Source organism: Cryptococcus neoformans, chromosome 14, assembly GCF_000149385.1.
Source record: "Cryptococcus neoformans var. neoformans B-3501A chromosome 14, whole genome shotgun sequence".
Taxonomy (NCBI): Eukaryota; Fungi; Basidiomycota; class Tremellomycetes; order Tremellales; family Cryptococcaceae; genus Cryptococcus; species Cryptococcus deneoformans.
The window spans coordinates 517,876-542,875 of NC_009190.1; the positions used below are offsets into that span (position 1 = coordinate 517,876).

The following is a 25,000-nucleotide window of genomic DNA, read 5'->3' on the forward strand; positions in this document are numbered from 1 at the left end:
GAGGTGTTGAGCTGGGGCAGGAAGGTGTTGATGCGATGATGAATGTGAGTGGATACCGGTTTTTTTGATTTGTGAAATGGTGTGGGCTAATAGTTGTTCAGTTTGCGGTGATCTATCCCCAGCTGCTCTCTTCCCTCCTTCTTTACACCAAAACCCGCCGTCTCGCGACGTACAATGCCATGTCCAGAGTGGCCTCTTCCAGCTTTGATGTCGAGCAGATGGTTTACCTTTTGGAGGAGATGTCCCAGCAAGGGTTCGTTCCCAACACTGCCACTTTGAAACATACAGTCCGCCAGGCATGTGAATGGGGATACCCCCGATTGGCTCTTCAGATTGCGCAAAAGGCCGAGGAAGAGTCTAGTTTTGGGTTCAGGCTTGATCAGAGTGCGTGGGTTCAGATCCTCATTGCGAGTGCGGACAATCACTATGTATGTTCCTACCCGTTTATTTGCTACGTCTCTTGTCGCTAAATATTTCAAAATTGCAGTTGAACGGTGTCGAGACCGCATGGGAGCGTGTCAAGTCCAGCTACACCCCGGACGAGGGCCTCATTCTCTCCATGCTCAACGCCGCCGGCAGATGGGGTCGACCCGATTTTTCATCCACCATCCTTGAACTCCTCCCCGGTCCGCCCCAAGAACATCACCTCGCCCCTCTCCTCGAAGCATTCTGCAACGCCGGCCAAGTGCCCAACGCTTTCCACGTCATCAGCACCATCCGCTCCACCGGCCTCACCCCGACCTTGTCCTCCATCCAGCCGATCGTGAACGCGTTGAAATCCGCAGAGGTCATTGACCAGGCGTACTATACTCTGGAGGATATGCACAAATCCGGCCAGGCGGTGGATATCACAGCGTTGAACGCTGTGATTGCGGCTAGCAGTTCTATCGGTGATCTCCAGCGTGCTCGGGCTACCCAGAGCGCGATCCCAGAATTCGGCATGACGCCCAACATTGATACATACAACCTCGTCCTCCAATGTTGCGTGACCACCTCTCACCGCCCATTAGGCGATACCCTCCTCTCCGAAATGGCTGCCCAGAATGTCCAGCCCAACGCTACCACTTACGACCACCTCATCCACCTCTGTCTCACCCAGCCTTCTTACGAAGACGCATTCTACTATCTCGAAAAAATGAAAGCTGGCGGCTTCAAACCCGGCTACGCCGTCTACGCTTCCCTCGTGAAAAAGTGTGTCAAGATGGGCGATTCGAGGTGGAGGTTGGTAGTCGATGAGATGAAGGATGTGGGGTACAAGATTGAGGCCGAGTTGCAAGGGTTTATTAATAATGGAGGAAGGGAGAGGGGAAGACAGGCGGCGGGGCAGAGGAGGGCGAATGATCAGATGGTGGGGAGTAAGAGACGGAGCTGGATAAGGCAGGCGGCTGAGGAGGCTGTGTAGCGGTGTGGAGGGCTTTTTTCTGGTGGAGATTTATTTAGGAGCATGGTTTTTCTCCTTGCACCAACAGGGCTCATGCATTGCATCATGATTCAGTCCGTCAGACGCTACGACTAGCTAGATTGCAGGATTATACACTTGCTGGCTGTCGACTGCTGGCTGTTTGTATATGCGAGTATAAATGATGCGCATTTCCCGGGGGTGGCCGTCGTGGGGATCGGCACCGCGGGCAATAGGAACGGGATCTAAAAAGAGGTGTGAGATGTGCGTCCGTGCGTTTTCCCTGTGATCGACCACGCTAAATCGTCCCGCTCGTCGCTTCATTCTCCGGTGAGACTGTACTATTATTATGCCCTCCATTTATTTTCCATGTATACCAGCCTAGTGCATTCCGTATTTTATATTTTTATTCTTAGACCGTTTTCGCTCCTCCTTTCCCCTCACCGATTTGCTTACCTCGCAAACTCGCAGTGTGTTTTGGCAGTGCGCTTTGAGCTTGTGCTCCACAGCTTCTCTCTTCTCTTGTGCTCACCCTCTCCTTCCCCCCCCCCTCACTTCCACCTGGCCTTCCTTGCGCTCACGTCTTTTTTCAGCCCAAACAGGCAACGCTGCGACTCGTTCCTGCCGCTGCATTGGCTCGCTAACAGGCTGGCTAGCTGGAAACGCTGCAGTTTGCCAATACGTTCAAGACGGGAGGGAGAATAGAGAAACATTACCGCGTTGTCAGGTCAGTACACGTACGTCTTGTTTCTTTGGTTCGTCGTCCCTTCCCCTTTGATCGACCTTTTTTTGCCTTTGCGCGTCTCATTTTCTGCTTGTCCATTGCGGAAAAACTTGTATCTTCAGACAACCTCGCAGACTTGCGTTCGTCCAAACACAGTACTGACTGCTGCACCTATTCTAGAAGCTTTGAGGAGGTTCTCTGAAACCCCTCATGTCGGCGATCCCGGAGCAGCCGGCCGTGGAGGCTCTCAATGACCAGCTTCAAAGCATACAGCTCGATGGCTCTCGGCACGCTGCGAATGGTAAACATTCAAATCGGCCATACGTTCAACTCCGGCCTCATCCCGCTCAGCTCCAACCCCCGCCCCCGCCCCAGCCCCAGTCACAGGCCTACCAGCCGTATGCACAAGCATACACGCCTTACCCCCAACATTACCATCAAGCTCCTTACACTACCTACCTTACTTATTCGCCTTACCCAAACCATCTCGCATGGCGGCCTCTCCCGGGGTCGGAACAGACGTCGCCTATCGACCCTACCAACCAACATCATCATCAGCACCAGCATTATGGTCTATGGGGCAGTCCGCCGGTGAGCCCGGTGAATGCACCACCACCCCAGTTTTTGACAGGGCAGTCACGTACGGCCATGTTCGATGATTTCGGAGTTGGAGGGGCTGTCTCGGGGGCTGGTACGGCGTATTACGGCGGCAGACCGCCGTACGGTAGTCCTCCCTCTGTATGGCAGTCACCCACGGCGCCGTCATCCTTCTTCTATACGCCTTTCCAGCAACATGCTTCCGGTATGGGACCGGCCATGCAAGTTTCGGACTGGTCGACGTTCAAGGCTCACGTCAATTTACCGGGACCATCGAAATCGGGGCCGATCAGTCCAACGGATAGTAAAGAGCCAGAGAGAAAGTCGTATCACCCTCAACCGCCTTCAAAGAGAAGCGATTGGGTCATGTGGGTCGGTAATGTGTAAGTCCACGTCCCCCCTACAAGGTTTCCCGGACAGCACGTGGGTGCTTATGATATGCCCATCAGCCCCAATAACACTTCTCACGAAGAGCTCTGGCATTTCTTCAACGTGACGATCCCCATCACCAACACCGAATCCGACGCCGAACCATGGCGTGGACCGTCTTCCATCTTTCTCATATCCCGCTCATCCTGCGCATTCGTCAACCTCTCCTCTCAAACCGACCTCGAACGCGCCGTCTCCTTTTTTAACGGTAAGCCCCTCCGACCATGGGACGCCCGTTGCCCCAGGATGGTCTGCCGCGTGAGACGGAAAGATGATGATTTGAGATCCGGCGTGGGAGCCCAGCGCGGGACGGGAATGCATCGACAATGGGTGAAGAAGGATAAGGAAAGGGAAAAGGAAAAGGAGGAGGGTAAGACGGGGCAGATGAGTGCAGCCACAGTTTCGTCCGGACCGCCTAGCCCGGCTATCCTGGCGCCAGCACCGGATGGGCCGGGGAGGAGGAGGGACTCGATTGTAAGTGAGGAAGAGAAAAAGTTTTCGTCAGGGAGTTATGCGAGTACAAATTCGAGTTTCTTGATGAGACATTTCCCGAGAAGAGTTTTCATTTTGAAGAGTCTCACTACGGTGAGCTTGATACAGATTACGTCTGATTTTCAAAACTGACTTTTCCCCTCCCAATTCAGGCTGAGCTCGAGGAGAGTGTGAGGACTGGTATGTGGAGAACGCAACAGCACAATGAACCTATATTGGGCAAGTCATTGTATTTCTTTCCCAATTTAAGCAACATGACCTAATCCGAAGCATAGACCAAGCATTCAGGACATCCCAATCGGTCTTTCTAATCTTTGGCGCCAACCGAGCCGGTGAATTCTTTGGGTACGCACGTATGATCGAGCCTATCGACAAGGAACAAGCCAAACACCGCCAATCCTCAGCTGGCACCGCTTCCCGCCGTTCAACCACCGGTGATTCCGACCGTTTCTTCCTGCCCCCTTATCACAGCCGCGTAACCACCATGTCCCCCGGCGAACTCGCTACTCCTCGCGAAGACTCGTATTTCCACGTTTCCACAGGTCACCGAAAGACTGATCCGCCGAAAATGCCAAATCATGCGGCTCCGAATAGCTCCATGGCGGAGATCCTCGCTACGGCTGAAGAGCAGAGAGCGCATACGTTTGATCCCAAGACGTTACAAAGGGATTATGAATACCCATCTGTAACTCTTACTTTGGCTGAAGCTGAAACGGGTGTTACTTCCTCTTCAGAGAAGAGCAGTCAGCAAGCCTCGCCTGAACTTGGACCGGCGTCGCAAGAGCCGCAAAAGATGGACGACCAAGGTATCTTGAGAAAAGATACATTACCCCCTCCTTCTCCTCCAGAGCAAGATGTGGAAAAGTTACAGCAAGCTGAACAGGAAACTTCAAAGGAGTTGTCCAACGAAGGATGGGGACATTATTTCCGTATCGAATGGATAAGGCATACACCATTACCTTTTAATCGTACCCGTCATTTGCGTAACCCTTGGAATGCGGATAGGGAAGTTAAAGTCTCAAGAGACGGTACAGAAGTTGAACCCTGTAAGTAACTGAGCTCTTTTTCATCTCGCCCATCTTTCTCATTTTGATCGCTAATCATGCACTTTGTGATTCCAGCTGTCGGTCTTCAGCTCATGGCCGAATGGGATAACGAGTGATATCGTACCCCACCTTTCCCTACTTCACCTCAATAGTCATGCGCCTCCATTAGTATTACCCGAACAATTCCTTGAAAACAAAAACGCATAACAAACGATTACTTATATACACGGTACAAGGTCGTTTATTTTGACGGACTGCATTCAATAAACTCATGATAACATTGACATTGCATAAACCATTTATTTCGTTCTCTTTTTTTGCGGCATTATATGGGTTTTGCACGCCCCTTGGTTATTTGGATATAATACACGTATGCATCCTCTACATACAAACTCGGCAGGCTACACTAGCACATCAAGAGTTGATGACAGAGGTGAGAGAAGTAGCGAGTAGAGAACAGGGAATTTGGTGATGGAGAGCAGTGTTACTTGCCCTTTGGCTTGCATAGCTGCTCGATGCGGGAGCATTGGCCAGGACTCTCCGAATTTCCGAGGGATTGAAAAAAAGACGAATGTGATCGTCCCTGGCTTCCCAGCCCAATACTTGGTCAAATTCATCTTCCTCGAGCACAAAACTCTGTTTTATATAAAAGTTACAACTCTACGGGCCGTTGACGATGAGTGTCATGCCTAATGAAGGGGGATATCATTGTAGCTGCTTATTCATGCTCAGAACTATGATGGAAAATAGGAGCAGATAGATGATTTACTACCCGCATGCACAATAATAATACGTGCATGATAAGGCAAGAGTATGCAGTCTGGTAACAAGTACGAGTCATAATTCCTCTACATCTAATCCTCGTGCCGTCCTCCGCTGACATTTCAGCCCCATAACAGCCGCACCGTCAACTGATACATGGACAGTTCTTACAACATCTACTTAGATCACAATTAATATCCAGCTCATCTTCAATGCTCAGGCGTGCTCCTCCCCTTCCGGTTCACCATCCTCTTCCACCAAGATTGGCATGTAGTCATCTTTCCTCGTCCAGAACCAGTATCCTATACTACCAGCGGCTGCTAGTAAGAGGATGCTGATACCAGCCAGAGTGATTGTAAGCAATCCCCATCTGTGTAGAAGGCAGAAAACGTTAGCCGTCGCGCAATGTGTAGATAAGAGGCAGGGTTGCAGGAAAACCGCTTACCTAGAGAACCAGCTGGGTTCATAAGGGATAAGAACTGAATCAATCATCATCACTCCACCTCCAAGAGTCATCCCACCTTCCCACAACCTGTCTCGTCCATCGCGATGCTTCCGATCTTCTTCTTCCCCGTCGTCATCAGAGTTGGGAGAGGCACTCTTTCGGGAATTCCTCCACCTCACACTAGCTCGCCCTGTCATACCCACTCTGGCCGAATCTCCCCTCACTCTTTCCCCACCTCGTGCGTCTTTTATACCCACAATCCAGTCGCCATCACCTGTCCCTCTGAATGCTAGGTCACCATACTTGCTAGACGTTGATAAGAGCGTTTTGTAAACAGAGTCGTCGTTGAGGGCGAGGGGTTGTCCGTTTTGAGGTGGCATGGTGGATGAGAGAGAGGACGATGAAGAAAGAGAGGAAGAGGGAATGATGTGAAGCTTCAGCAAGGAGAGGAGCGCGGAAGGAGTGGAGATGTAATGGGTCAGGTTGAGCTTGGAAAACGCTTTGTCAGAAGGACAGAGTACGATGTAAGCAGGGTACGCAAAATCGCCTTCCTTTCCTTCATCTCCATCTCCATCTTCATCTCCATCTCCATCTCCATCTTCATCTTCATCTTCATCCCAACTTCTAACCCTTCCTTCCAACTCGGCCTTCTGTACCTCCTCTTTAGTAGGTTCTCTCCCTTCCAATATCCATCCCAATCCGGCCCGAATCATCAAATCACTCATCGTCAACTGCTTACTGCCCTTGATCAACTTGCCCACCGTCAAATCAACATCCGAGGGAAGGACCACCTGGTCAATCGTATGGATCACACCGGTATCGGTAAGGCTGTCCGGGAGGGTGACGTTGGCCGGAGAGAGCTCACCATTGGAAGGGAGGGATGAGCCAGAATCGTGGGATGGCCATTTCGTAGGTGATCCAATGGTGATGATACCAGGTCCATGCCCATGAGGGGGCTTAGTGCGTTCAATGACCACATCACCGCCCTCTACAGTCTGGTGAATCCTTTTCCCATCCTCCACATCTTCAGAGTAGACGATCCCTTCCACCATGTGATACTTGACAACCTTTCTGAGATCATCTTTGCCGTCAGCTGTAAGTAACCATTCCATCGCCAAACCGAGATCGGTAAAGGCAGGGTTTTGCGGGATAAAATACGTGATGGCGGGTAGACGTTTGGTGGTTTTAGCCAAGTCAGAGGCGTATAGGGCGGCGATGAAAGTGGATAGCTGAAGGTCTGATACAGCGGTTTGCAACACCGTGTCAGGTAGAGAGAGGAGGGTAGATATGAGATAGATGACGTTATTACCTGATTTCACTGCCTCGCGTTTTTTCCCATCAGTCCCAAGCTTACTTTTGCTCTGTAGTAGACTTACCGGGCTTCCCTAAAACGGTCGCTCCGCCAAACCTCACTTCACCCTGTCCCACAGTCTCCCACCCGCTCCTTGCTTTACCCTTTCCCTCTTTTCCATCCTTTTCGGCCACGTCGACTCTCAATCTTTGCCTTGCTCCATTCAAAGACGAGGTCTGCAGTTCAGTTGATAGAAGCTGACCGTCCACAATGTCTGTAGGGAGAAGGCGCTGAGGAAGAATATGGTATCGCAGCAATGCGGATAAAGGCGAAGGGTCTGGGAAGGAAGGTTTTTTGGAGATGCCGGAGAATATATTGGATAACTCCCTTGTGCCTTTAGTCGAAAGCCCATCCCACTTGTCCAAGACGTCCAGCACATCATCCGTCGGTGCCAAAAGAGTATATCCTCCTTTGGAATCTTTGCCAATATACTCTTCTGACAAGTTGGCAGAGCGCATTAAAGAGACAAACTGGGTAGCGTTGAGAGACAGAAGCATCTTCTCCGCGGAATTGAGCAAGTTGAATGAAGGAGGAAGAATGAGAGAGGGAAGAATGTGGATGACGCCGTTGGACGCTAGAATATCAGGTGTGGATGGGGAGGTATTGTTGACGGTGATTATAAATGGAGAAGATGAGGAAATCTCAAGACGTTCTCCAGAAATAGCGTCGACTGTAAAAATGAGCAATAGATAACACAAAAAGAGGGAATACCAACATTCGCTGTTCTTCTTGCCCAACGTATCACTCCAAACGACTCCTTTGCCATCCTTGCCCAGTATCACGCTTTGCGAAACTATCCTCCCTACACCTTCCTCCCCATATGGTCCTTTTAAATATCCCTTTTCGATATCATCAAAGCCTTCCATGAATGCTTCATTGGAAGGGGCAAAGACCGTCAAGTGGGGCGTCGAAGAGAAAGATGAAGGCAGGGGCGTTGGGGGAGATGAAAGGGAGAGGATGGAAGAGAGATAAGATAGAGAAGGGTGAGTACGAATAATCTCCTCTGTACTGATGTCAGTCATGTCACCATTGAGCCTTACGCAAACTGACCTATGGTAGGAGGCATGTCAAGAACACCATCGATACCAACTACCACCCCATTTCTCACCCATCTCGCTCCTGGCACCTCACTGGCTGAGTCATTTCCTTTTGGCCATCCCTTCCCATCCCAAATTTCTACTCCACCTTCCCCATTCCACTCCACCCCTGCTTTGCCTTTCTCTCCACCCTCTTTACTTCCTACCCTTGCTATCCTGAGACGTTGACCATGCCCTCCTAGCAAACCTTCACCGCCTTGAGGTAGCCAAGGGGCACCCGGTTCTGGGACTGGGGGTAGAGGAGGTTGCTCGTTCAGAGGATACAAAAGCGTTGTCTGAAGAGTAACGTTTGAGACGTCAGAGGGGAGAAAAGACGATAAAGGAAGAGTATAATTGAACATGTGGTAGAGCAAATGTTGTCGAAGAGCCCAATTTTGATTGTCCATGATTCTCCTTTCCATATCTTCGTCTCCACTAATGACCACACGGGATAATATTACTTCTTCTTCATCTTTGAGCCAGTCATCCAGACCACCAGGTCCTAGCCATCCATTCACATATTCTCCATGGTCAGCATCAGATACTGAAAGACCAGGTGTATTCCGCTCGGCCCATTCTTTCCATGCTTGATCCGTAGGAGCGAATACAGTGGCATTGCCAATATAAGCTAGCATAGGTATGCATTTTGCTCTTTGAAGTAGACGGAGGAATGTTGTATGGTAGGGCGAAGACGACAGCGTCGAAACGATTGTCGACGCGTAAGTTGATACTTCTGAATTCGTTGTTTCTGCAGACTGTGAGCATGATATATTCAATCAGGGGACATACCATAAAATTGAGAATTATATTGATCACACCCATTATCCGAATCGACTTGATGGGCACAGCCAAGTGTAAATGGCGATTGCGCAGCGAGGGCCAAACGTGCGCAGATGGCGATTGCGAGGACCGACAGAGAGCGCATGGTGCAGTTTGGGTTCCTCGCTTATGGGCTTGATATATGCGTGTGCCCTACTGTTAGAAGGCAGATATTCTATTGATAATCGATGAACACGAAAAGGACAATGACCAACTCCAATAATGAATGGCTCAAAATTGGATGGGTCATGGACGGACGGAACGAAGCCGGCGGTGATCGTGTGGCCAATGACGTTGTACTTACGTAATCCCTGATAGGTGTCAAATATTTGCTGTTCCATGAAGCAACAACGATTCGCAGGGTTTGTCTTTCACATAGCGTGGCCCTTTTGGTTGCATTTTTGGAGCTCAGTGGCAGAGCTATATTGGTCTATGTAGGCCTTTGGGTTCTCGAGTAGCCATATATTAACGCAAGCTGCTGCGACTGGATTCTACAGCGTTCCTGATAATATCTTCCCCTCTCATCACTCCACTCGCTACCTGGACGATTTCTTCGGCGTCAACCCCGCCCTCTGCCGATCTTATGGCCTTATTACCTCCATTCCAACATCTCTACCACACTTTGAGTCCCCGTCAGTTTCAAAGAATGCTTTGGGATCATCTAAAACTTGCTGCGAACCTTAGGGATTGGACTGAGGCTGACACTATCGCCATGTCTATCGTCATATAGGCCCATCTCTCGGCCAGTGTGGTTGGTGTTACACTGCATCCTACGACGATGGTCGACTTGGGATCTTTTTGTCGAGAAAAACCTGGTCTCAACAACACAGCCATGCATAAGTCAACTACAGTACAGGAAAACACCCAATAACCAATAATATTTTTTTTTAACGGGGGAACACCCCGGCGGCCGCAGATGACTATCTGCCCACTCGGCGTATCGGGCACTGCATAATAATTATCTGTTTGCCACCATTAACTGGATTTTTTTCCCTTTCACACCTACTTGTAAACTCGCAAGCATGGTACAAGATACCAATAAGGATCAGTTCTTCCCAGACTCGCCGCTCGAGGACTACGAATTTCCGCCATCTTACGACTCATCCTTGGCTACTGGCGCTGGCCCTTCTCAGCCCGTCGGCAGTACTGGCGAGGCACAAGAAAGGACTATCCCAGAGCACATTCGATTCCTCTTCGCAGGACCTACCAATGCTGAGCCTCTCCTAGGCTCCGGGGCACATGATCTGTCTGTGAGAGAGAGAGTGAAGAGGGTTGAATGGGTTAAGAAGGGCAATCAGATCCAGAGTACGGATCCCAAACTTTCAGATCGTGTGTATCTCGCGTTCGTATGTAAAGGAGCCATGGAAACTGACAGATTGATAGCCGATCTACTATATGACTGGCTGAGACTCAAGGCTATGGAGCCACCAAAGGTGACCATCCAGTGCTACGGTTCTCATATGGAGACTTGCGAGCAGGATACGATCGTTATGGAGAATGGAACTCATCAGACATTGAAGCGTGGAGAAACACAAACTATCGTCGATTTTGACTTTACCGTAAGTTATCTGGCTTGATGACCGGCGCCATTACTAATGACATTTCCAGATCGACTTGTCTGAAATTGTCAACCACCCAGACAACATTTCCAACATCCATTTGTATACTGCTCTCCCATGGGACATCACCCATCGTGGTACTCATCGTCCATCATATTCTGCCTCTTATCGCCCACCCAAACATTATCATGGACCTCTTGACAGTGTCTACGCTGATGAACATGAGTTGTATGAATCTCTTCTCACATCATCGGACGGCTTCAACACCACTCTGCCTGGTCTGCCCCCCAAGTCAGGGGAGCAGAGGAAGGATAGAAAGTGGAAAGAGTACAGACGCCAGAAGGGTATACCGGGATGGGTGAAGAAGGAGGATGTGCCGGAGTTTGAGCAAGGGAAGGGCAAGGGCAAGAATAAGAAGAATAGGAAGGAGGATAAAAGGCGGGACTCGGAAGGCGGGAGTGTCGCTTTGGACGACCAGGACTCCGACGTCGATGTCGAACAAGCCAGAAATGAAGGCATCGACAATGTAAAGCCCAATCTTAGGGCATGGTGCCAGGCATATTGTGACGATCGCGGCCTCTTGAAAGAATTTGTTATGAAGAAAGAGCTTTGTGGATGGGACTTTGATGGCTTAAAGTCGGGTAAGTTTCCCTGATTATTATTTGCGGGTCTATGGCTAACCCAAAAGGCAGCGATAAATGGTGCCATTCTCTCAACAGGTTATCAATCTCCCTACGTCTCGGTGAACATCAGTATCGACAATGTTGCCGTTGTTGTTCGTCCCGATAACCTCTTGAGTCGAGCTCTTTCCAACGTGAGTCGACATTTCTCATTACACAATAACTCTTTGGGCCTGACTCCTTTATAGTCATGGATCTACTTTTTAAGCTGGTTGTTCATGATCTACCCATTCATCTGGATCTGGAAACATTTCCATAGCTTGGGCGGAGCACCCTGGGATGTGGCTTTTGCCTCCTGTAAGCTATTTTATTTTGATAAATACCAGTTGCCTACTAACACGCCTACCTCTAGATGCCTTGAAGTTTTATCCACCTCTTCCATCTACATTCCCATCCGAATCCATCTCATCCGCCTCTGACCGTCTCCCAAGTCTTCCGAAACTTCATCCCGAACTTCCTCCCTCACCTCAACTGCAATATGGCCACAAGGGCGTACATTATCTAGTAGGAAGGAAAGAAGGTGAATGGTTTAGGGAATGGGAAGAGAGGATTAGGATGGGAGTTAGGATGAGGTACAAGGGAGAGCTGCAAGGTGGTACTGTGGAAGAAAATAGAGTTGATTTGGATGGGTACTAAATCTGGTTGAAGTCGATGTGTTTGAGTCTTTGATTTGTCTATGAGTTTAATATACACGTCTAGCCGTCTGTTTTGTATCAATTGTCTCCATGTACTTCTCAGTTGTCGCGTTGCATCCCCAAATGTCTATCAATTCTTAACCGCATTCTTCTCCCCCTCTTGCTCCTTTTCTTCAACTTACCCCGCCGTGCACTATGTAAAGAGGGTACATACGTCCCAGTTTGCTCATTTACAAAGGTTATCTCGTTCGACTCCGTCGCTGGAACATCCTGCCTGCCTGCTACGTACTTGCTTGCTTGTCGGCTCAGGAGGGTGGTCATCATCAAAATAAAGAAAGCGATAAGCAGCAGGCCACGAGATTTTTGAAGAGTGCTAGAGATAGTTTAAGGAGATGCATGGACATTGTGTTGGTGAGGAGCGTAAATGTCTGTTTTGAATTTGGGCTTACTTGGAGCTCTAGAAGAATGGGCTCTGCTGTCATGTATCAGGAGGCAGTTACTGGTTTTTTTGAGAGGAGATAGTACAGCTGCTGAATGTTTCCCTTTCAAGTCAGTCACTACTAGCCCCATCAAATAGACACCATAGTTGCATCTGGCCCGCTCGTTACCATTTTCCACGGCGAACATGACAAGTAAGCGTTGATTTCCAAATAGTTCATCAGAGACTGAAGATGTGATGAACGAGATGAGATGGCTGTTGAAATGGTGCCTGTTCGAGAACAAGCTGCTGATAATACGGAATGGCTGCTGAAATGAGCGTCAAGAAGCATACACCGTTGTTGTCTTCGGCAAAAACTATCACAGAGCCATAGCTGCTGCTTTTCAAAATATACATTTAAACCCTAATAAGGAAAAAGAATAGCCGAAAAAAACAAACAGCTAATTATTATGTTTCACAGATAGCTTTTACGATAGGCTACTCCGATAGATATCATGATTTTGCGTGACGTTTCGTGCAGATCGTTTCTTACCACCCGACATGGCAACTGGGTCCGCTTGATACAGTAGTGTTCGTTATATGAACTAGTATTCGTTATATAAACCCCTTTCCCTGATCTATCAGTTTGGCCAAATTAGAAGGGGGCAGGAAACTACTTACAGAATCATGTAACATTCTCGTAATTCTCTCCTCTTCCTTCTCTCTTGGCTCAACCTCCACACTCAATTCGTAATAGTCCCTTGTATCGTTATGCACTATATCAAACTCCTTTTGCATCCAATCTTGGATGAGTCTGCTTCTTGCAAGCCTGTAGGGCATCGATTGGTATTGCTGAATATCTCGAAGGATTTCGGCGGATAACGAGCGTTTGAAGAAGTTTATCAGCGGCTTGGTGGGAATGACAGTCTCTTCTTGCGCAGGATTGGACTGTTGGGAAGAGGAAGCATAGGCGGATAAAGAGCCATTCGACATTGAGGGTGGCATAGAGTTGCCCTTCGTGGGTGCGCCGGGTTTGATGAAAGCCTTATTACCATCCTCAATAAACACCAAAGCCGTGAGATAGAACCCTGGCGCTTGTTAGTCAATGAGCCTGGGGGCAGAAAGAAAGGTGGACATACCTAGGAAAGGCACACAAGGGGGATTGATAGTTTTGAGCATTTCCTTGTAGTTCATGAAATTTCTCGAAGAATCCATCGCTTTATCAAGGTCCTCTTTAATAGCGAGAGTTTTGGCGCTCAGGAGTTCCCTGGTCCTACGTAGTCGAGATACGGGAGAGGAATTGAGGCCGGCAATGATAGCAGCGACAGACGAAAAGTTATTCAAGTTTCGACATTCCTATATAATTGTTAGCCACGAGAGTAAACTTGTGGGCGATAATCACCTACAACTGCGGTCTGAAGCCAATGCTTATACACCTGTGCTCTTAACTTTGCATCCTTATGTTGCAAAATAACTAGCGCAATCCAGCCAGCCAGAATGTTCGCCGTGAGAATCACCTTTCGCACATTCGGCGCCAACAATTGACCTTGTACTTCGTCCGCATAGATCTTTTGTAAGCATTCAGTAGGCTTGATTCTTTGATATAGCGTGAATTCAAGGATGGTCAATTGTCGTGCAAGCTCAAGAGGGGCGATGTCAGTCAATCGAAGGGCACGGCCAGAGACGCGCGGCAGCAGAGAAGCGGGTGGGGAGAGGAGAGAACCGGATGTCCCGGAATTTATTTGTTCAGGTTCACTCTGACGCTGTTTGTTTCGGAATCAGTTTTGCAATCATCTATGGTCGATTACTGGACCTACGCGTTTCGCAACCAGTTGTAACAATTGCTTCGACATCAGCTCCGCCTTCCCATCCTCCTCAGGCATCCTCAACGCCAATTCTTCCACCTTGCTCAGCACGGCATCATCCGTCGCTCTAATAAAATGCTTCTCCAGCCATTGCCTCAACGCGTTCACCACTCTTAGCTGAATATACCACTTCTTCTTATTACGCCACTCTTCATACTGTTCTCGGTTGAGTTCCGGGGGCGGAGGAAGGTAATACCGGTCTTGGAGATGATTGAAAAGCTCAGCAGGATTCGTGAACGACCGGAAGGTCAAAAGAAAAGCTTGGAAGAAGGGCGTATCTGCAAACCTTATCAGCTATCCATCACATATGAAAATAAGTTGGTGCTTACCGGCAATAGTATGCGATGTCAATCGCACAATTAAAGCTCTAAGAGTACCGGCTTTGACTGCTCCTTTCTCATCAAATATAATCTCGCCTGCCACGTAATCATCCATCATGTACCACGGTGTCTCTGGCTGAGCAGGCGGCGGGCGGTGCATTTGTTGTTGTTGAATGTGATGCGGATGGGGATGAGGATGCGGTGGGGGCACACTAACCACAGATATCTGTGACATATCTTCACCTAGTAACTTTGCGAGCTTCTTAGATGTACCCTTGCGAGAGGACCCGCCTTGGTTATCGTAGGTATCTGAGCCTGGGCGGTGTCGTCTAAAGGCTTTGAGAAGAGAGCTCCGGTTATTTGCTTTCTGAGATTGTGCACCGTCGCTGTCGGCGGGCTGATACGTGAGCGATGTGCTGCTGTTTGATGCGCTTGCTCGGCGAACGTTATGTAACGACGTTTGAGATTGGGAGGCGGAAGCAGAGGGAGAAAACATCTCCCCTGGTCGGTCCCGTGCTTCAGAAGCGTCTTCGGCATTGGTAAAGTCTTCTGCCAGACCCTTGACCTTTCTCCTAACTAAGTCTGATAAGAGCGAGGCGCGAGAGGCGGTAGACGTGATGGAACCTGAACGGGTGTGAGTCTGAGAAGAAGTGCTGGGTTGTTTGGGAGGGTTAAATTTAGGTGAATGCACACCAATCTGGCCATGTATGAGTCCTTGCTCATTGGCAGATTGCTGTTCCCGCGATATAATAAGGAGGGTAGAAAGGCTTCGGAATGCGGTGTTTAGTCGGACTGTTAATTGATCAAGATCATCAGAGGGGTTTCGTCCAGTTGAGAGAGCATTCAAAATAGAGATTGAAATCTCGTTGATCGACTGAAATGTAATGTCAAGGTCTGCCAGATTGAGCTTCGCCTGTTCTACCAGTTGCGCATACTCTTGCAAATCATTTTCCCTTGTCCTCGACCCCGCCACAGAGATGTTCCCCATATTTCCATCCAGATCGACTTTACTCGCAATGTCGATTCCCGTAACAACTTTCGTAAATTTGTTTGCTACACGCAAGACCTCTACCACACCCTCAGTCAAATCAGGCGAGGTTTCAAGGGCTCTGAGCGTATCGTCATACTCCTCTTGCACACGCTGACATTCCACAACCATCGATTGATCAAGCATTTTGTAGTTCTGGCCGGTTTTGCCGAATCCCCATTTACCACCCATGGGTTCACCCAGAGTAAGAGAGTCATAGCCAAGCCAACCAATAACACGCTTTCCCACCTTCTCTTCTCGTTGGTCGGTCGAAATATAGGTATCACCAGTAAAGTAGAGTGAAGGGAAATTGTTGACTACGTCTTTGAGTTTGGTAGCGCTTCGGAGAACTTCGGACCAGATCGAGAGGCCCGTGCCCGATGGGCGCTTGGAATTGACCGCGGCGTGAATAACTGAGGAGAGAACACCGATTGAGCCGATGAGGGTCATATCGCCTACCCATCTAGGTCGAGGGAGATCTTCCATAGATTCTCCAGGGCCAATATACCCAAATGACTGAAGGAGGTCACGAATTGAAGCAAGAGTGGCGTGGTAAGCCGCTTGAAGGGCTTCAATAGCACCTTCTTCACGAAGTAAAGCGGCCGCCATGCCAGATTCGCTACTGAGATCAGCTGCACGGGACATCTCTTCTTCAGCTGCAGAGCCCGCCACGATAGCTTCGAGAATCTCACGAAGAGCTTCATTGACAATTTCAAGGAGGAGACCCATTGTAGGTAGAGGAGTAGGAGTTGTGAGAAGGCGCAAAGAATCGGCCATTTTGGATTCCAATTCTTCAATCGCTTTTCGTCGAAGGAGAATAGACTGTCTGATGGTTGGTGGTCGAGAGCTGATCGACAGGCGAGTCATACCCAAACCGATGTCTACCATGCTCTCAGCATCGCCACCTGCTGGCCTCTCTCGCTGAGTCTGGCCAGTTAAACGGTTATGATAAAACCATTCTCGACCATCGTCGCTAAGCTTTATGATCCACGGATACGGTATGTCGCTATGTGTTCGAGAGGGAGCAAGGAAGTTGTTGTTGTCGCCAAGGGTACGGGGAGTCGAAGAGGTTATGGATGAAAAAAACTGGTCGTCTGACCGAGAATAAGGATCGGAAGGGTCAAAGGGCGTGTCCGATGGAAGTTGCCATGAGTCTTCTCCCGTCAGGGTATTGTGGTAATACACCTGAAGATTGTTAATCAAAAGTCAAGGGTGATCAAAGCAAAGGACTCGCCTGGCCGTCAGGAGTGATAGAAGGAATCCAAGCGTCCCCACCCTCTTCTGCGTCCTTTGGTACTTCAGGGAAGGACATGCGGTGAGCCTTGAGCGTATCATGTTGCAGATCGGCTTTCGTCGCTGTCTTCGTAGTCAAGCCGAACTCGTCCGTCATGTCGTTACTAAGCTGAGCCTTTCTCCTTTGCGCTTCCACCATGAAACCTAGTCCATCGTCTGGCTCCTCGTTTCCTTCCATCATTTCCCTTGCAAGCTGATCCAAGCCCACACCGCCCCAGTCCCCTCCCCAATCGCCCTTCAAAACATCGTCCACGTTGAGCATATTGTCTTCCGATCCCGGTTCCTGTGCATGATCTCCTTTTGTGACAGTCACTTCGTTCTCGTTGACCTCTTCCACGTAATTGCTAGGGAACCAACCCCTTCTTCCATCCAACATGCCATCCCACCACCCACTTTCCAATCTTGAAAAGACAAGAATGATGTCGCCTTCATTAAAGGACAGCGCACTGCCATCTGTGGCTGTAAAGTCGAACTTGGCCCGCACGAGAAAAAATGATTCCGGTTCGACGTTTTCTTGGTCAGCCATTGCGCCTACAGCATGTTAGTTGGAGATATAGGGAGAAAAAGGAAAGGTGAATTAGTTAAAGAAAAAAATAAAGAATCCGAACAGTTATTGATTGTCTTCGCGACTTCATCTCATCGTCGTCGCGTCCTTTGCAGGAGAGGAGGTAGCTATCTTATTATTCTGTGTTTACGTAAAGTCTCTGCTTGATAATTATTTATTTAATTTATCTTCTTTCTATTATTTAATTCATGCTACGGAGGTAGGCTCGACACAAGCCCCTCGACGGACATTGGCTCGTCTCCGACATGCTCGCCTACAACTTCCATCATATTTTTTTACATTTACAGTGCAAATCAGATTGCATTTCATAACATTGAGCCATATGACTTTGATGTCCTAAAGTAGGGGCAGCATGCATATGAGAAGCAAGGAAAAATGCAGGAGAAGCCATCGCGAAAGCTTGGAGGCTTTGCTCTAGTGGGTTGCAGGTGAGCATGAGCTTTTACTGATATCTCTCCTTAGAACGCATTGGTCGAATAGAATTCCCAGCATAGAAGTATATGGGTATGCGTCTCGAAATACCGATTTGGGGCAAGATGGAAAAATCATCTTGGCCAGTCGACAGTTAGGTATATCATGCCCGTCTCCGTCTCTCAACTTTCGCATGACAAGTCCATACGATCTTTGTGCGATATGCGAGAAAACCAAAGAAATGTAAGGGACGCAAATGACGAGACTGGTGAAAGTGCATGTCATTCTTTCTAGATTTGATAAGCACCGCCCTTCCCATGTCCGAATCTGTCACCTAAACCCCGAGCTTCTTTTATTTTCCTGCTTCTCTCTTGATCAGTTAATAATCTGCCAGTGATACCCATATCTCTGTCATGATCCCAGATAGCAGGCGCATCGTCGTCGTCGCCGTTTTTCTTCTTCTTAGCTACCTTTTCTGTATGCTGGTTTAGCAATGAAGGACCGCGCTGAATAACGTTATCAGTTAATGGACTCCACAACATAGCGATCCAAAGGGACTTGCGTTATATTTATGAAGTTCTTGCTTGATTTCCATATCTCTCCTTCTTTTTCTTCGATCTTCCTCCTCTTCTTCAAACGTCAAAATCCTATCGCCAGCCTTGTCCTTCTTCCGCTTCACTCCAGCGACTTCATCGGCAATGCGTTGAGCCTTCTCCGCAGGAGTTTCTGTCCAAACGGAACTATCTGTTTCTTGCTGTGCGGTAGATCGGGAGAATGTGGTTGCTCGTTTCTTCAGAGGGTCGACTACAGAACCTTACGTCAGTGGCCGCTGAGAGTCTCTAAAATTATCGACTTGCCATTGGATAAAACGCCGCTAGTAGGGGGGACCAACATCCACTCTTCTCTTTGAAGGGCCTTTGGTTTATCCTTTTCTTCCGCTTGCTTCCTTCTCCTTTCCTCTCGCTCCAAAAATTCTCTCACCGCTGCTTGCGCTTCATCTTCTTCTTCGCCTGCGGTGGGAACAGGAACAGGACCAATTACTTCATCATCAGAGTCATCATCTCCTAGAAATGATGGACCACTAACGGAGGAGGGTCGAGCAGGTTCCGCAATAGGAAGGCCAGGGCCGATGGACGGACCGACGGATGGGCCTATACTGGGGCCGGCCGCCTTCTTCTCTACACCACTTGAAGAGGCTCTTGCTTGTCGTGCTGCTAACAAGTGAGGAGGTAAAGCAGGAACATAGTCGTCCTCTTCATCTTTATCTACAGGTAACGCAGGGCCTGCAGGGACTGAAGGTCCCGGTGGTGGAGATGCCGAGGGAGATCGGGAGGAGGCAGCAGCAAGGCGAGCCAGGTGCGGCGGAAGGGTAGGACCGATAGGCATTCTGGATTTCCGAGATAGAGAAAAATTAGAGGAATCCTTACTTCAAGAAGAGTTGATGGAATAGGGGTTGGTATGTAGGTCAAGATGTACGATGATTTATGTAAGACATCGATACAGTGCATGCTTCAATCATGCTCGAGGTGTTATTATGTAATTCAGACCGTGAGGAGCTGAGGACTATTTAAGGCGCGCGTTTCACTTATAGGCTGTGCCAGCATGCCTTATGTAAGTGATTACGTATTTAATACCGGCCGGCGGTTGTGAAGATTGGAGATGCGTCGCCGAGGAAAGAGGCAACAACACAACGAACCTCTCACAAATAATTAATCCCTCGTTCATTCCCGTGCCCATCCCACCAATGGTCATTTTCAACAGGAAGTCAAAGGCCAGATTTGATGGGGAGCCTGCTCCCACGGAAAAGGAAAAGGTCAAATGGTCCAAAAGGCCTGCCAGTCAGTCACCACCCTTGCCCCGACTGAGAATGGTTTTGTTGACGTGCCTTTGCTTTGTAACAGACACCGCGTTCAAGCAGCAACGTTTGAAGGCGTGGCAACCGATATTGACACCCAAGAGCGTGCTCCCCACTCTTCTCATTATCGGTATCATCTTTGCACCTATAGGCGCCCTCATCGTTTGGGGTAGCGGAAAGGTCACAACTATAACACTAGATTACACTGAATGTGATGTGGATGCGCCTACTGATGGTAGTTACCAAGCAATGCCCAGTAGTGCATATCAGTGTATGTTTTACTTCCACAATCCTTTAGACCAAAGTAACAAGGTTAACGGACCGATTCGCAGATGATCTTGCTACTTCTTCCTCGGTATCGAAATCTTCCATCGCAGCGCCTACATGGACTTTCAGCAATGATTCATCCCGTGCGGTAGGCGAGACTGCTAGGTGTGAAATTGAGTTTGAGGTTCCTTATGACTTGGGTGGGTCTCTTCTCAGATGATGTCTTGGCGCAAACTAAACTGCTGCACTTCATAGGACCTGGATTGTTCTTGTATTACAAATTGACCAATTAGTACGCCCAGACAACCTTTCGACCTGTCGACCAAGCTAATTGTGTGGCCTATGATAGCTACCAGAATCACCGAAGGTACTCTTCGAGTTTCGATGCGACCCAACTCATAGGTGACTCTCGATCCTTGTAAGCTCTGTCCTTTACTTTCATCAGTCAAAAGGCTGACTATCTTCCCTTTAGGTCTCAGATTAACGGTGGCAACTGCAAACCTATCACTTCTCGGGATGGAAAGCCTTACTACCCTTGTGGATTGATCGCGAATAGTCTTTTCAACGGTAAGTGAATCATCTTCCGCATTCGTTTTACAGTTTCCTGATTTTTCATCTCAGATACCTTCCCTTCAGTTGTTCTTCTTAACCCCACAAGTAAGTATATTTTCTACCATATCGACTTCCTTTTGTAATCTCCACCTTTTCTTTCAGATGGCGCACAAAATCAGACGTACAACTTCACCGAATCTGGTATCGCCTGGGGCGGCATCAAGAAGAATTACGCTTCCACCCTCACTTATATCTCCCCTAGCGATGTCCTTCCTCCACCGAACTGGGCGCTTAAATACCCTAACGGCTATGTTGACGGATTCCCGAACTTGAGGGAAGATGAACACTTCCAGGTATGGATGAGGGTTGCTACTTTGCCTACTTTTAGAAAGCTCTGGGCGAGGAACGACGATGAGGTTATGACCCAGGGCCGATACAGGGTTATCGCCAATATGAGTAGGTTTTCGATTCCATTCCATTTACTTCCCCATTCTTTTGAACTAAGCTAATGACGTGATTAGACTACCCAGTGAAGCAGTTCTCCGGCACAAAGTCAATCGTCATTTCAACGGTCTCCTGGATAGGCGGTAAGCAGCCCTTCTTGGGCTGGGCATACATTGCCGCTGCGATTCTCTGTGTTGTTTTGGCTGTTGCTGGTCTCATTCGACACCTCGTTAAGCCCCGAAAATTGGGCGACATGTCGCGTAAGTTAATATCACTCCATTCTTTGCCGCGGGAGCTGTGCTCACTGTGCCCAATCAGTTCTCTCCTGGAACCAGCCCAACCCGAATGGATTATAGAAAGTTTTTTTGTCCTGCAGGTATTTGCTTGTTAGGGAGTAAGCTCTGTACTGGTGTATTTGGTTTGTTCTTTTGATGATTTCATGCTAGATATTCTCTCCACAGAGCCTCTTCAATGTCCAGTTATTATAACGCTCGACAATAAATCACATATAATGGTGACGAAGATATTCAATACCACATTGACACACTCCAAACAGGCCCCTTGCCAACCCCACTCATCGCATGCCACCATCCAGGAGGGAAAACAAGTAAATCTCCAGGATTTAAAACCGCATTTAAACTCTTCGGATACACATACTTGAAAAACTCTGGGAAGTCTTTCTCGAGGGTGGCGAGGGTGGATGGGCTTTTGATGGGTCTTAAAATGGGAACTTTGGAAGTATTCATCATGTAGTTGTCCACCAGCTCACCGCTGTCGTTGTCATTATCATCGCCTCCAGGCTCATTAGAATGATTTCCATTGCTGTTGCTAGGAGCGTGTGATCCATAGGCGTACATATGCGCCCCACAAGATGGTGGCGCGAGCCAGACCTTTTTATGTCCTAACACTTGAGCATAGCAATTATAGAACGGATCCTAAAAACAATTGGATCAGAACACAACAAAAAAAAAGCATACAATACAAGACTGTCACCTACAGTATGTGCCGGACTGGTAATTTCACTACTCCCGCTGCCCACCCATACATTTACAATCACTCCATCGTCCGTTTGAGGGCGTTGGTAAGTGGGGTATCCCTCAGGTGCTGGCGGGTCCGACCAGACGTAATCGGGATATGAAATATCCTGCGCGAGATCTGGAAACTGACTAAAGAGGTTGTATTGGGCGAGATATAGAGGTGAGCTGCTTTCTCTATTACCATTGGCATGGTCATTGTCATCATCGTCGCCAATGTTGTCGTCATGTGCAGATCGATATCCTGCTCGTCGTAAAAACATCTCCAGCGGAAGGATCTGTTGCCCCCAATCAGAATCATCATACGCGCCTCCGATCTCCACAGGAACCACCCGCCCCTTCCCGGCTCGTTCCAATAAGTAATCCATCGATGCCCAGCGTGTTGTGGAAGGCCAGTAACAGCCAACATCGGGGTTGTTGAAGTAGTTGCGGATTATGAATGGGTGGCATCGGTAGGAGCGAATGTATGATGTTAAGGAGGGCGGGGTATCGAAGACTTGCACAGGATTAGGTGCGTCGAGGAAAGGTACAGAGAGAGATTCAAACGGAGGGCTTAACTCTTTTCGAGGGCGTTTTGCTTCTCTCACCGCGTCTTGGTTCGGAGATGACGAGTATTGCGATCCCAATCCAACCTTTTGTGCTTCTTTAATCAAGCTCGCCACCCAGCCTTGCCGCTTATCTCCCACAGCCCCAGCTACTATAATCGCCATATCCAAGCGCCTCACCACTCCCTCCCAAAATAACCTCTTTTCAACACCATCTCTCCGGCCGCCAGGACCAATCATTACGTCGTACGAGCTAGCTAGGAGAGAGACGTCGGTGTAGAGGCGTAGCCAATGCCGTGGGACGAGATTAAATGGAACTGACTTGATGTGTTGTTGGGCCAAGGTCAGAAAACTCTGAAGACTCAGGTTGGTTTCGGCCAGGGATGAAGATGAAGGAAGTTCATCTTGAGGTTGGTCATTAAATTTCTCGGATTGGCAAGAGGAGTGTTGGGCATGTAAAAGGAGAACTCGGCAGGAGCGAGCGAGGCTGTAAAAAGCAGCGGGTCCACATGCGATCAGGTCTGTTAAGGCAGAGAAGCAAAGCTCATTTCAGCCGGTTTGGACGACCACATTTCACGAGAGAACGCACCTTGGGTCTCTGGGAGAGATTCATCAGTGAGATCGTTATAAAGAGAAGTTATGATCTTCGAAATCTCAGAAGAGACCATCAGCGATTGCGATAGATTTATGCTGGAGCTATTCAGAAGCTTTTGAAACTAACTGAACGGAGTAAATTCGTCGTTGAGATTTATTTATTTGGCTACCGAGATGGAAGGAAGGAGTGAGGTTCAGGAACAGGAACGATGACGTGGAAGATATGCATGGCTGATTGATTTCTTCTTAAGGCAACAAGTATTACTATAGACAGAGCAAAACAGGCTTGTAATAGATAAATCCCAGCTAGGAATGATACAGTAGCGTCTGGAGATAGAAAATTACCTTGGAACCTTTATCTTGTCATGGTTGCTGAGATACTTCACAAACATTTCGCCATGTGTAGTAATCCTCCGAGCCAGATCGGAAGGGTGGAGTTGAAACGGAGCCATGGACGATCCAATCCTGTTGGGCCGCCCTCCATGACCATGGGTAATATTAATAGAACGTTCATTTGTGACTTTATTAGGAGATGGAACCATCCTTGGCCGACATATCAACAATTCGACATTGAGAAACCAAGTTTAAGAAAGGGTGCAATCCATGATATGCAGATATTTCGTGGTCCAATCCAATCAATCCAATAACATACACCCACTTACTCAATCCCTACCCCTTCGGGCAGCCTTGAGACATTCTTCTTCGAGTCCAGATACTCTGATGACTTCGATATTCCCATCTTGCAGGATACGCACACCTTCGCACTGAACAAAGTCTGGTGGCTCTTCCACACCCTTTCATAGGCAGATCAGCCTCTGCAAAGCATTGAGACACTAAGGGAATATAGGGATGGGACTCACCAAGTACACTGAATTAACTTTTGATCTTACCAGTTCCAAAGCGCAGCTCGGGCCTCCAGAGGTTCTCACTGAGCAGGGCTCCATTGTCGCATAACAAGAGACATCCGCAAGCACATTCTCAATGGGTGGCAGATCGCTCGTGGTAGAGTCTGTGCCCTCAAGAAGTTCACCATAAACCTTGCGGAAGTTGGTAAGAGCGTTAGCTTCGGCATGGGTGTTTCCTGCAATCTGGCGAGACCATCCGTCGGCCAGGATGAGACCTTGCGGTTCGGCACCGTCTATCTTGGAGAACAAAGGGAAGCGGGACTTGAGAATGGGGAACTGTGAAGAAGATGAAGGGAGGAAGAGGGTGGAGCCGACACTGAAGGCAGTAGGAGACACTTCGCAATTGTAGGAGAGCTCAATGCAGTGTTCCATGATTGCCACATCACGAGCGTCTGGGATGGTGATCAGCAAGTTCGGCAGTTCGGATTCAAGTAAAATTCTTCACCTGTGGTGGAAATCGTTCGGGTCTGTTCTGGTTGTTCTAGCTGAACCATGACGGCTGGAGGAACTGGCGTTTATGGCGCAATTACTGATGATAGACCAAACTGGCATGTCCTCCCTCTCCTTCCACTTCCAATATGAAGTCGCAAGTGATGACGTCAATATTTTTCTATTTGAATTCCATATTGCTAGCTTAATTAAGTAGCGTACTATGTAGGTGAAGGGAGGAAGTGTGAGAAGATAGGAAGATGCTGAAAAATCACTGACGCTCTAAACAGTACGTTCCAGAGTGCAGGGGTTTATGGAAACAAGAGATTATATGGATGAAAAATCAGGGGACAGCGGACGAGAATGCATATATATATATATTCGTGGACTGGTAACGAATATTAAGTTTTAGTTAAAAGGGGAAAAGAGCGGCCTCGCACGCTGGCGCGTGTTGGGGAGATC

At 48.5% G+C, this 25,000-nt stretch overlaps 9 protein-coding genes across 9 annotated transcripts in view; 4 read left to right on the forward strand and 5 right to left on the reverse strand.

Annotated features, from left to right (window-relative positions):
* The window catches only part of CNBN1760 (hypothetical protein), a gene marked incomplete at both ends in the record, with an annotated part of 1,772 nt that extends 370 nt beyond the window's left edge, over positions 1 to 1,402 (forward strand). Inside the window, 3 exons of the mRNA XM_766905.1 lie at positions 1 to 44; positions 102 to 428; positions 488 to 1,402. The exon at positions 1 to 44 is cut by the window's left edge and continues 370 nt beyond it. Coding sequence (XP_771998.1) covers positions 1 to 44; positions 102 to 428; positions 488 to 1,402 — 1,286 coding nt within the window. The remainder of the gene's footprint in view (positions 45 to 101; positions 429 to 487) is intronic.
* A 931-nt stretch (positions 1,403 to 2,333) lies between these two features.
* On the forward strand, positions 2,334 to 4,803 carry CNBN1770 (hypothetical protein; the record flags this gene model as incomplete). The annotated part of the gene is made up of 5 exons (XM_766906.1): positions 2,334 to 3,103; positions 3,170 to 3,734; positions 3,794 to 3,860; positions 3,917 to 4,687; positions 4,763 to 4,803. The coding sequence occupies 5 exons, from the start codon at positions 2,334 to 2,336 to the stop codon at positions 4,801 to 4,803; spliced, it is 2,214 nt and encodes a 737-aa protein (XP_771999.1).
* An 862-nt stretch (positions 4,804 to 5,665) lies between these two features.
* On the reverse strand, positions 5,666 to 9,246 carry CNBN1780 (hypothetical protein; the record flags this gene model as incomplete). Its single annotated transcript, XM_766907.1, has 6 exons — positions 5,666 to 5,819; positions 5,895 to 7,212; positions 7,271 to 7,915; positions 7,961 to 8,248; positions 8,296 to 9,069; positions 9,111 to 9,246. The coding sequence occupies 6 exons, from the start codon at positions 9,244 to 9,246 to the stop codon at positions 5,666 to 5,668; spliced, it is 3,315 nt and encodes a 1,104-aa protein (XP_772000.1).
* Positions 9,247 to 10,162: 916 nt separating this feature from the next.
* CNBN1790 (hypothetical protein) lies at positions 10,163 to 12,015 on the forward strand (the record flags this gene model as incomplete). Its single annotated transcript, XM_766908.1, has 6 exons — positions 10,163 to 10,469; positions 10,524 to 10,699; positions 10,749 to 11,340; positions 11,392 to 11,513; positions 11,568 to 11,676; positions 11,732 to 12,015. 6 exons carry the CDS (start codon positions 10,163 to 10,165, stop codon positions 12,013 to 12,015), a joined length of 1,590 nt encoding a protein of 529 aa, XP_772001.1.
* Positions 12,016 to 13,028: 1,013 nt separating this feature from the next.
* On the reverse strand, positions 13,029 to 17,463 carry CNBN1800 (hypothetical protein; the record flags this gene model as incomplete). Its single annotated transcript, XM_766909.1, has 7 exons — positions 13,029 to 13,037; positions 13,114 to 13,520; positions 13,572 to 13,788; positions 13,839 to 14,195; positions 14,250 to 14,575; positions 14,627 to 16,829; positions 16,879 to 17,463. The coding sequence occupies 7 exons, from the start codon at positions 17,461 to 17,463 to the stop codon at positions 13,029 to 13,031; spliced, it is 4,104 nt and encodes a 1,367-aa protein (XP_772002.1).
* A 740-nt stretch (positions 17,464 to 18,203) lies between these two features.
* CNBN1810 (hypothetical protein) lies at positions 18,204 to 19,299 on the reverse strand (the record flags this gene model as incomplete). The annotated part of the gene is made up of 3 exons (XM_766910.1): positions 18,204 to 18,419; positions 18,476 to 18,717; positions 18,771 to 19,299. 3 exons carry the CDS (start codon positions 19,297 to 19,299, stop codon positions 18,204 to 18,206), a joined length of 987 nt encoding a protein of 328 aa, XP_772003.1.
* A 358-nt stretch (positions 19,300 to 19,657) lies between these two features.
* Positions 19,658 to 21,387, forward strand: CNBN1820 (hypothetical protein; the record flags this gene model as incomplete). The annotated part of the gene is made up of 10 exons (XM_766911.1): positions 19,658 to 19,751; positions 19,815 to 20,039; positions 20,101 to 20,235; positions 20,291 to 20,327; positions 20,385 to 20,453; positions 20,508 to 20,602; positions 20,657 to 20,692; positions 20,750 to 21,043; positions 21,109 to 21,291; positions 21,350 to 21,387. The coding sequence occupies 10 exons, from the start codon at positions 19,658 to 19,660 to the stop codon at positions 21,385 to 21,387; spliced, it is 1,206 nt and encodes a 401-aa protein (XP_772004.1).
* A 171-nt stretch (positions 21,388 to 21,558) lies between these two features.
* On the reverse strand, positions 21,559 to 23,278 carry CNBN1830 (hypothetical protein; the record flags this gene model as incomplete). Its single annotated transcript, XM_766912.1, has 3 exons — positions 21,559 to 21,966; positions 22,029 to 23,131; positions 23,200 to 23,278. The coding sequence occupies 3 exons, from the start codon at positions 23,276 to 23,278 to the stop codon at positions 21,559 to 21,561; spliced, it is 1,590 nt and encodes a 529-aa protein (XP_772005.1).
* A 588-nt stretch (positions 23,279 to 23,866) lies between these two features.
* Positions 23,867 to 24,603, reverse strand: CNBN1840 (hypothetical protein; the record flags this gene model as incomplete). Its single annotated transcript, XM_766913.1, has 3 exons — positions 23,867 to 23,998; positions 24,065 to 24,501; positions 24,555 to 24,603. The coding sequence occupies 3 exons, from the start codon at positions 24,601 to 24,603 to the stop codon at positions 23,867 to 23,869; spliced, it is 618 nt and encodes a 205-aa protein (XP_772006.1).
* Between the last annotated feature and the right edge of the window lie 397 nt (positions 24,604 to 25,000).